Source organism: Phyllobates terribilis, unplaced genomic scaffold (genome assembly GCF_046119375.1).
Source record: "Phyllobates terribilis strain yellow unplaced genomic scaffold, ASM4611937v1 Scaffold_1__5_contigs__length_1240528914, whole genome shotgun sequence".
NCBI lineage: Eukaryota > Metazoa > Chordata > Amphibia > Anura > Dendrobatidae > Phyllobates > Phyllobates terribilis.
The window spans coordinates 112,089,493-112,100,033 of record NW_027362761.1 but is presented as its reverse complement, the minus strand read 5'-3'; the positions used below and the strand labels follow the sequence as shown (position 1 = coordinate 112,100,033).

The 10,541-nt window shown below is 40.0% G+C and overlaps 1 protein-coding gene across 2 annotated transcripts in view; it reads right to left on the bottom strand.

Moving 5' to 3' along the window:
• Window positions 1-210: 210 nt before the first annotated feature.
• FOCAD (focadhesin) overlaps window positions 211-10,541 on the bottom strand; it is a 272,768-nt gene continuing 262,437 nt past the window's right edge. For both annotated transcript variants that reach the window (XM_073666136.1, XM_073666149.1), the window contains exons 36-44: window positions 10,130-10,258; window positions 9,264-9,379; window positions 7,994-8,254; window positions 6,988-7,077; window positions 6,692-6,869; window positions 5,562-5,659; window positions 5,154-5,396; window positions 1,530-1,605; window positions 211-641 (exon numbers count right to left, since the gene is read on the bottom strand). In XM_073666136.1, coding sequence (XP_073522237.1) covers window positions 568-641; window positions 1,530-1,605; window positions 5,154-5,396; window positions 5,562-5,659; window positions 6,692-6,869; window positions 6,988-7,077; window positions 7,994-8,254; window positions 9,264-9,379; window positions 10,130-10,258 — 1,265 coding nt within the window. In that variant the 3' untranslated portion in view covers window positions 211-567. The remainder of the gene's footprint in view (window positions 642-1,529; window positions 1,606-5,153; window positions 5,397-5,561; window positions 5,660-6,691; window positions 6,870-6,987; window positions 7,078-7,993; window positions 8,255-9,263; window positions 9,380-10,129; window positions 10,259-10,541) is intronic.

Here is a 10,541-nt window from a genome sequence, read left to right as displayed (position 1 = left end):
AGTTTTCGACGCTGAATATTTAAAAAAAAAATGCAAGTAACCCATTTTACTTAATGCGTGCAGAAAATCTGCAACATCAAAAACTCACCAAAAGCTCATCATGGGAGCGTAGCCTTACACTTTATACCTAAACATTGCAATATACGTAGGAAAGAAAGCTGTAGAACGTAAAAGCTACTTTAACCATGAACACAAAAAAAAATACAGACGCACAATTTGATGTTCTTTATTTTAGATGCGGCATTTGAGGAAGGTGTACAGACATTTTGGAGACGACTACAGAAATGTAAATAAGATAATATTGACCTGAATGGAGAGTTTGTATCTCAGCAAGTTATACGAGAGCTGTAGTAATAAATACAAGACATGATAGTGATGGCTATTATGCCTGGCTGACTGTCATTTCAGCTATAAAGGACACTTCTTTTAGCCTTAAAACAATTTGGCATTTTACTTTCACATTTTCAGAACAAAATGCTACAGTAAGTATCAGTATGAGTCAATAACCAGACAGTATGTTAATGACAAATGATATGCTGGCCAGTTGATGAAGGACACAGCAGACCATTACCAGCCGTAGGCTCTGGTCCACACCGCTTTCCTCTTAAACTCTGCAAGACCTCTCAAGTTAAAAAGGGAAGCTGAAAGAAAATAAATAAGAGATACTTTATCCCAAGTCATAAAAAGCAGCACATACCTAGTATGCCATTCCCACGACACATTGTCAGGTCCATAACACAAGGAACACCACCCACAGCATCTTCCCAACAGAATCCTCATGAAGTCGTGAGGCACCCCACCTGATGAAGGGTCTCTTACAACATTATTACAAAAGCAGAGTTTTTCTTGGGTCTAAAATATCTCAATAAATCTATGGTTGAGGCAAACCTGTGCATCTCTAGAATAATGTTCTACTTTTCTCTACAAATCTAAATTACTAGTAAGTCTTATGGTATGCACTCAGGCAGGTGAAACCAAAGGTTTTTTTTTTTTACTGGAGCGTCTTTCTTTTATTTCTCTCGTTTCCTAAGTGCTTTTTTTTACAATTTTGACTGCTGGCTTTTTTTTAAGCATTTGCCTGCATTTTTGTCATGTTTTTTGCTCTGGTATTTTCTGGACATTTTTTAACTCCATTCAATAATGAAGAAACCACTAGCACTTTTGAACCTTCCCATTGACTTCTATTATAAACTAAAGCGAAAAACGCCTTAAGAATGGTCAGGTCACTTCTTTTAACCACTTGGTGTCTTTTGAAACCTGAAGCATGGAAATGACAATCAAAAGCCTGAACTGTGAGTTGTTTTTACATAGCAATACATATGTTCATTCTTTTAAGCATTTAGCTGGCCCTCACATCTTCACGTCTTACATAATGTATTTTTCAGGTGCATTCTGCTTTCAAGCCCACCTGAAAAAGTTGTGTGCATATACCGTTAATGGTATAATGATCATAGACTTCCTTTGTCATATCTCCAGAACAGTTTCATAGACTTGAATCTAGCATTCATACAATCCAACAGTAGCCATACCTTCCAAAACATGCTTTGATGCATCTGATAAGGCTCCTTCAGGACTTTCAAGGAGATTCATCATCCAATCAATAAACTGTATAAGAGAAAAAAATAATGATTATGTCTCACAAAGTGGGATCACCAATCAAGGTTGAGTAGCTAAGAATTAATCCAGTAACTGGCACTTCATTAATTTAAGTCAGTCTATTATTCTAGAATATTACTTACAGAAAACTGAACAGATGCTTAAAGGAGTTGTCTGGCCTTATGAAATGGATGGGCCATAAATATCAGATTAGTATCAGTGGGGGTCTGACAACTTGCACCTCCACTGATCAGCAGTTTTTAATGGTGAACAGAGTCGGACAGCACAGCTCTACGCTGTGGCTATTGTGCCACTATTAAATTGGATAGATCACATATTATTTCATCCCTTACACAGGTGACGTTGCTATTATGGCTTTCCCTGTTGAGATACTACTGGATTCAGCGGACAATAAAGGGGTTTTCTCACAAACAAAAGTTATTATTATTCCAAGATGTATTGATTAAAATTAAGTTCCACAATTGGATGTGTTTAAATAAAATGTCCCTGTGCTGAGATAATCTTATAAATGTGCCCCTGCTGTGTACTGTGTAATGGCTGTGTCTGACCGTACAGGAACATAGTCTGATCATACCACAGCTTTAGAATGCCATTAACCTGCAGATTAACCCCATATCTGCAGGTGAATAGTATTTTGGGACATGACAGGTTCTCTTTAACCTCCACTCTATTCATTATCTGTTGGCCTGCCAGAAGGGAGTGCTGCACTCAGCTATATCTGGCAGTCCCATAGACCATGAAGAGACTAAGTCAAGTGTTCTGCAGAGCCCAGTTCTTCAGTATGCTGGCAGATACAGCAGTCTCACAGTTCGGACACCTCTAAGGTGACAGGCTCCAGAGTTCTGCAGTAGAAGGGCAACGTGGTGCGCAGAAGTGAGGAGACCATTGATTTGTGCAGGCACAAGATTTCCTAGTCGGCAACCGCTCAGAGAGGGAGGTGAAAAGAATGTAAATCACCTGAGTAGGCAAAAGTTTCCCTAAGTGCTTTCTTCAGCTTGGGGAGCACTTCACACTTCATTTGCATACTACTAAAATCGTGAATTTCTCCAGATTCATGGAACGGATTGCCAGTATAAAGGTTCAAATGTATGCGTCTTTCAATGGGCTACATGCCCAGACGGTCTAGGGGGAAGATGTTGAACTTGCTGATAGTTTCCCTTTATTTGCATCAATTTGTTCATTCTTTTCTATATCCTGTCCACTTTTATTATAATATGTACGTTATTCCATATGTCTAAATACAGCCAACTAATGTATGCTTGTGCCTACTTACAGGCTCTGTGGGCAGGCCTTTGAAGAGCTACAGTGGGGAAAAAAAGTATTTAGTCAGCCACCAATTGTGCAAGTTCTCCCACTTAAAAAGATGAGAGAGACCTGTAATTGTCATCATAGTTAGACCTCTACTATGAGAGACAAAATGAGAAAACAAATCCGGAAAATCACATTGTCTGATTTGGAAAGAAATGGTTTTCAAATTTTGGTGGAAAATAAGTATTTGGTCAATTACAAACAAGCAAGATTTCTGGCTCTCACAGATCTGTAACTTCTTCTTTAAGAGGCCCCTCTGTCCTCCACTCATTACCTGTAGTACTGGCACCTGTTTGAACTTGTTATCAGTATAAAAGACACCTGTCCGCAACCTCAAACAGTCACACTCCAAACTCCACTCTGGTGAAGACCAAAGAGCTGTCGAAGGACAACAGAAACAAAACTGTAGCACCAGGCTGGGAAGGCTGAATCTGCAATAGGCAAGCAGCTTGGTGTGAAGAAATCAACTGTGGGAGCAATAATTAGAAAATGGAAGACATACAAGACCACTGATAATCTCCCTCGATCTGGGGCTCCACACAAGATCTCACCCCGTGGGGTCAAAATGATCTCAAGAACGGTGAGCAAAAATCCCAGAACCACACGGGGGCACCTAGTGAATGACCTGCAGAGAGCTGGGACCAACGTTACACAGGCTACCATCAGTAACACACTACGCCGCCAGGGACTCAGATCCAGCAGTGCCAGACGTGTCCCCCTGTTTAAGCCATTACATGTCCGGGCCCGTCTGAAGTTCGCTAGAGAGCATATGAATTATCCAGAAGAGTATTTTGGAGAATGTCATATGGTCAGATGAAACCAAAGTAGAACGGTTTGGTAGAAACACAGCTCGTCGTATTTGGAGGAGAAAGAATGCTGAGTTGCATCCAAAGAACACCATACCTACTGTGAAGCATGGGGGTGGCAACATGATGCTTTGGGGCTGTTTCTCTGTCAAGAGACCAGGATGACTGATCCGTGTACATGAAAGAATGAATGGGGCCATGTATCGTGAGATTTTGAGTGCAAACCTCCTTCCATCAGCAAGGGCATTGAAGATGAAACGTGCCTGGGTCTTTCAGCATGACAATGGTCCCAAGCACACCGCCAGGGCAACGAAGGAGTGGCTTTGTAAGAAGCATTTCAAGGTCCTGGAGTGGCCTAGCCAATCTCCAGATCTAAACCCTATAGAAAACCTTTGGAAGGAGTAGAAAGTCCATGTTGCCCAGCGGCAGTCCCAAAACATCACTGCTCTAGAGGAGATCTGCATGGAGGAATGGGCCAACATACCAGCAACAGTGTGTGCCAACCTTGTGAAGACTTACAGAAAAAGTTTGACCTCTGTCATTGCTAACAAAGGATATATAACAAAGTATTGAGATGAACTTTTGTAACTGACCAAATACTTAATTTTCCACCAAAATTTGCAAAAAAATTCTTTCCAAATCAGACAATGTGATTTTCAGGATTAGTTTTCTCATCTTGTCTCTCATAGTAGAGGTCTACCTATGATGTCAATTACAGGCCTCTCTCATATTTTTAAGTGGGAGAACTTGCACAATTTCTTACCCGCTTTATATAGCAGTCTGCTATGTAAAGTGAGGCGTTTTTCCTCCACATCGAGAAGAGTTAAACTTCTCCCACCCGTCTGTCATATATTTGTAGGTGAAGCGCCTGGGAGAGCAGAAGACAAAGGGAAGGAGTTGCGCTATCACGATGTGCTAGCCTTCCTATTATACAATTCTGCGTCCTGAAATACCAGTGGCATGTCATAAATGGTAGTCCTACAGCACATCTGCAGTTTGGTGGATGTCATTATTAGAAGACTAAAGGGCCATAAAGGAGATATACTGGAAGGACAGGTAGATTTAGCCCATTTACTACAGCTACACCTTTTCTCCACAAAAACGAGTGTGACAGATGCCAACATATGACAGATATCTGTTAAAAAGTTGATCTGTCGCATTGGATTTTGCCAGTTATTTTTGGGTGCTGTGGTTACAAAACAAACAGATATATATAAAATCAAGGAAAGCCTAGAATGGTCCAACCTTCATATGGTAACCAAAAACATCGATCAGAAATCAGCCATCTGAAACTTGTAATGTATGGCCAGTTTAAAGTCAGTCTGTTTTCTACTTTTAGGGTGTCTGAAGGACTCAATGTGTTAACGCTAGCTCAATACATGCAATATATAGCGATTCAATTATACATGGGCTATACTGTACCTTCTGAGCATGGGCCTTCCAAGGCTCTTTGGCTAATAGTGACTGTAAGCTTGCTGGTAATGCAGTAAAACATTCATTCACTGTCAAAATGTCCATAGACTGCTTGCCCAAAGAACCAGGGGTAAATGGTGATTCCCGGTTCCATGAGAACCACCTGCCATGAATCCCAAGGATTAAGGGTGTAGCATGATCACCCCAGGCCACTACTGATGCAGCAAATACAGACAGCAGGAAGTCCACTCCCTACATAAGAAGAGATACTAATACAGTTATAACTCTGCCAAAAATACAATCCAAAAAACAAAGGAAAGAAAGCATAAAACCGATCAGTTGATATTTACACACTGTGGTCAATAGTTTGCATAAAACAGGAATTTTTTCCATTTACATGACATAAATTTGCTTTACCTTACTCAGAAGAACATGTTGCAAAGGCGTCGACTTATAAGCTATGTTTCTTATGTAACTGATTAAATCAAGCAGCCAGTCCAATCGCTTTAAAATTCCTGTAAGAGTCAAGAAATAAACAACAAGATTATGTGGCAAATAGAAATAAATAGATATGCGGTTACAGTATAAGAAATATATACATTACAAAAAGAGGCTATGGACTCCCGCCTCCACCGGTGAATTCATCCTAGGGATGGAGGTACTGGTAAAGTTGTAATGCCAGGCGGCCATGTGGCACAGTACACCACTGTATCCAGCAGGCTGTCTAGGTCTACGGGCCAGATAGGAATAGGCAAAAAGCCGGATGTGGCTGAATGCCGCACTTTGCCCAGGTATGCTCCTCTAATGGTGCTTTGTAGGTAGAGGGGTAGGCACAGAGACAAAGTGTGAGCGCTGTGGGACAGATATAGCTCTTCCTCTAGAATACAATAAAGGACGACAATGATGGCTGCTGGCGTTTTAAAGGGAGCAATAAATAAAATTTAGGTAATCGGTATTTGGGGGGGTTATTACAGGTACAGTCCGTTCAATTTTTATTTTTTCCTGTGCCCAGAAAAATCCTTTAGGTTATAAAATAACCCTAACACTTTCTATATTGTTAATTTTCTGCTATTATTTGTATTCAAACTGAAGATTGGTTTGATTATTACAAATTTGGTGGGGCTCAGCTTGCTTATCTTTGGCTGGAAAGTAGTAAAATATCCACTTAATGTTCTGGCTTCAAGTACCACTAAGCACTAACTTAAGGCTACATTCACACGGCAGAATTTCATATCAGTATTTGTAGCCATAACCAGGAGTGGGTGATAAATACAGAAGTGGTGACGCGTTTCTATTATACGTCTCCTCTGATTGTTCCTCTCCTGGTTTTGGCTACAAATACTGAGGTACAATGCTGACCAAATACTGAACGTGTGAACATGGCCTAACACACCAGATGAAACATCTGCTACATTTCTATAAGACAGATTGCCTTTAAGGCATGCAGAAGTCACTGCAGACAGAGAGGCATGCGTTTGCTTCAGTCTTTATTTTTAGTTTGGATTTATTTCTCAGTTAGTGCTTCTCCAATTCTAGTACTATAGTACCTGTGTTCTGGTGACTTATGACTCTTGCTTGATAGAAAGTCTGTAACAACATCCAGGCGATGGTCTGATTATCACTGCAGTCCACAGCCACTTCTAGCACTTTCCATAAGTATGACAGTGGTAGCCGCCCTTGAGAAATCAGGTACACTCGAACAAAAGTTGACTTTATGATGTTGTCCTGCAGTGAAGGTATGGAATTAAAGTAAATCTTAACGGGCAAGATAAAAATACATAAAGGTTACTGTTACAACAAACTTTATATAAAAGAGCAGCTACTTTAGGTTTTAGGATTTTACCTTGGAAATGCAGCAAATTCTTTCTACTTCACTGTCGGACAATTCGGAGATGCATTTTGAGACTTCAATATAAATCTCCATATTTGTCTTCTGCATCAAGTGCACATATGTAAAAAAGATAAAAAGAAAGTGGATAGCTTCAAAGTAAAGAATACATGTTCATTTTAAAACAGGCATAAATAAGTGCCATTAGGCTTTTGTAAGTAAGAGTGTATATGCTGTAGAATGTAAGCCCGCAAGAGCAGGGTCCTCTTCCCTCTGTACCAGTCTATCATTGTTAGTTCATTTACTGTAAGTGATATCTGTATATTGTATGTAACCCCTTCTCATGTACAGCACCATGGAATCAATGGTGCCATATAAATAATAATAATAATATGCTGTTAAAGTCTATCTTTAGTTTCAAGTGACTTCATAATTAGCTGTTGTTTTAGTATCTCTATCCTGTAATGTTCATCAGACATTTATCTCTAATTCTCCGTTATCTCTGAGCTAGTGGGTTGAGAGTGGCTGCTATGAAGTCTCCCACATATAGCACACACTGACATGAAGGATTTCAGCTCTAATATTTCTGTGTAGTAGATGTTTAGAAGCACCAGTAAGGAAAAGATTATATATCAGTACTGTGCAACATAGCTGTGAATCCAGATCTGGGATGAGTTAAAGCACTTACCAGGAGCTGCAGAGCGATCTGACTGCCTCTGCTGGCTTTTTCACTGTGCTCCTCATTCCTCCTCCCCCACCCATCTCCCTCCACAGACTTTACTTTTAGATGTAAAGCTGTCATCGTCTTGTGTTAAGCAAAATGGATTTTAATTGTTTTTTGGAGTAAGTGATGAGTTTAGGAGAATTGGGGAACGAGAAGTGGCTCATTAGTGGAGAAAGAAGCAGATTTATCTGATAAGGTATATTACAGAGTTTCTTATATTCATCTGTACTACTGATTTATGCAAAAATTGTTGGAAGGACAGTGACCATAGGTATTACATTATTTTGAATAGATTACCTGAATCTCATCTGGTAACAGCATGTATAGTCTTTCTATGGTTTTACACAGAAAGCTCCAGCAATGCTGTGGAGGATTGGGAAGCTTCACAGCCTGAGTCAAACCCAGCAAAATATTATTTGAGATCTCTACATCCAATGTCTTAGACTGGGACCCAAACTGTGAAACCATACACACATCGGCAAAAGTCTGCAGCTTATCCTCAGATACATGCTTCATCCACAGACACAAAGAGGTAACCAGGTACGACTGGGTTGTGACCTGCAATGCAAAAAGCAGGTGGATGAAAATGGAACACAATGAAGCCTTAGAAAAAAATACATATTTAAAACCAGGCCAAATTTGTTAGGGAACTGTTCAATATTTCACCTTTCTGGGCCCTTGTGAGTGTCTTGGAAGGACACTTCTAATAATTGTAGCATGTGATTGGTCAAGTTCTTTATTAATTTTACTTACTTGTATAGTGCCATAAATTTCCACAGCACTTTACAGACATCAACATCACTGTCCCTATTGGGGCTCATAAACTACACTCATGCAAACACGGCAAGAACATACAAGCAGATGTTGCCCAAGGTGAGATTTGAACCCAGGGCCCCAGTGCTGGAAAGCAACAGTGCTATCTACTGAGCCACCTTGCTGCCCAGCGGCCATATTAGACAGGTGTCAGCAGAATGATATTTTGGTCATCCCCTCTCTCTCCCATACATATGTACACTAAATGGGGACGGGGAAGTAAACCGCAAACCAGACACCTCTGGCATTTGAGTTCAAAGTGCCTGATCCTGTACTCTCACATCATCTTCGGTAGAGGGAAGATGGGAGGTCCTATACACATTGGCAGGTCGGAAGGTTTGGCTGACTTTACCGTAATGTGTGTAAGGGTACCAACACATGTATAACAAAGTTCATGCAGAAAAGAAACACCAATATCACTGACCTCATTTGTAAAGCTTAGACAGGAAATTGTACAGATTTCCAGGCCCTTTTTGTTAGATATGTGTGCCAAATCTTTAGAAAATACAGTCAACATTTTTGACTAGTTTACATAGAAGGAAAAGTTTTGTAAGACACATGGCAATTTTCCAATCCAAAAAAGAAAGCGATAAGTTTGAGAACATAAGCAGTAAGAGTCTTGCATAGGTCGATTTTTTAAATGCTATGTCAATGTTTCCACATGATCCTTACAAATGGAGACTATCTAGAAATGCAGTTGGCCGAATGACTAAGTCTTGCATTCCTGTAGTAATGACTGTGAACCGCTACTTACATTGAGGCTGTAAACTAAGGGTGGTACCACCCACATTCCAAGCAGCACAGCTGCATTTGGAGAAGTCTGGGCCTGCGTCACTGCTATCTGGACACACAGCTTTTGGATTTCTTCACCTAATTTAAAGTAAAAAAAACAGTATAACACAAAAATCTACCATTATACTTGACAGTTCACGATAAAGGGAGTATCCAACTTTTAACAATAGGCTGCAAATGTTATAAAAATAATATAAACACTACTCCCTTCTTCTTTCCCTTGGCAGTCCAGAACTGACGCTACGTCGTTTCTACAGGTTTGTGTTTACAAGTGGTCAGCGTGTGACCGCTGCGGCCAATCAGGTGTATTATTGGCATCACCGTTCAGCAACAGGAGCCATGATGCCAGTAGTTTGGCACCTGACTGATGAAGACACCAATTGGCTGTGAAGACAAGTTGACCGCTAGCAAGCAAAGAGCAGGAAGGCCACCAGAGCACCTGTGTTGACCACCAGGGAAGAGAAGAAGATAGAATAGTTTTTTTGGGTATTTTAAAACATTCTTTTTAAATAAAAGGAGGACACAATTTTGAATCCCTTTGCAATAAATAAAAACACAACAGTTGGCACAAAAAAAAAAAATTATCACAAGGCATGATGGCGATTTACTGAGAAAATAAATCCTAACTGTGTCACAGATAAATGGCACACTCCAAATATACTAATTGTGTCTGATACACTTTAAAACAGCGGGTAGTGGTAAAATATAGCTAGGAAGGTGAAGGAAGGAGAAGTGCCAGGATCTCTATGAACAAAAAAACAAACACATATCTAGAAGTAAAGATAAAACTACAATTTAGCGGATTAGAATCAAACTGAAATGACTTGCCAAAGTTGAGTCGCATTAAAGGAGCAAGGATAGATGCCCAATTAACAGGAGGGTACTGATGAGTGTCAGCAGCTGCCACAATGGACGACACACACACCCTAACCAAGGCTGGAGGGATGGCTTCAGGGCCTGCAATAAAAGAAAAAAGAATGCTAAATGGTTTTGTGCCATAGCATCATGCCAAAACTTTACTATATTTCTTATGTAACAGGTACAGTGCATTGAAAAAGTATTCACATCCGGTGTAGTTTTCCATATTTTTTTTCACGGTACACCCACAAACTTAAACTTATTTTTGGGGGATTTGATGTGATATACCAACACTAAGTAGCAGGCATTTGTGAAGTGTAAAGTAAATGATAAATGGTTTTCTAATTATTGTAAAAATATAAATCTGAAAATTGTAGTATGC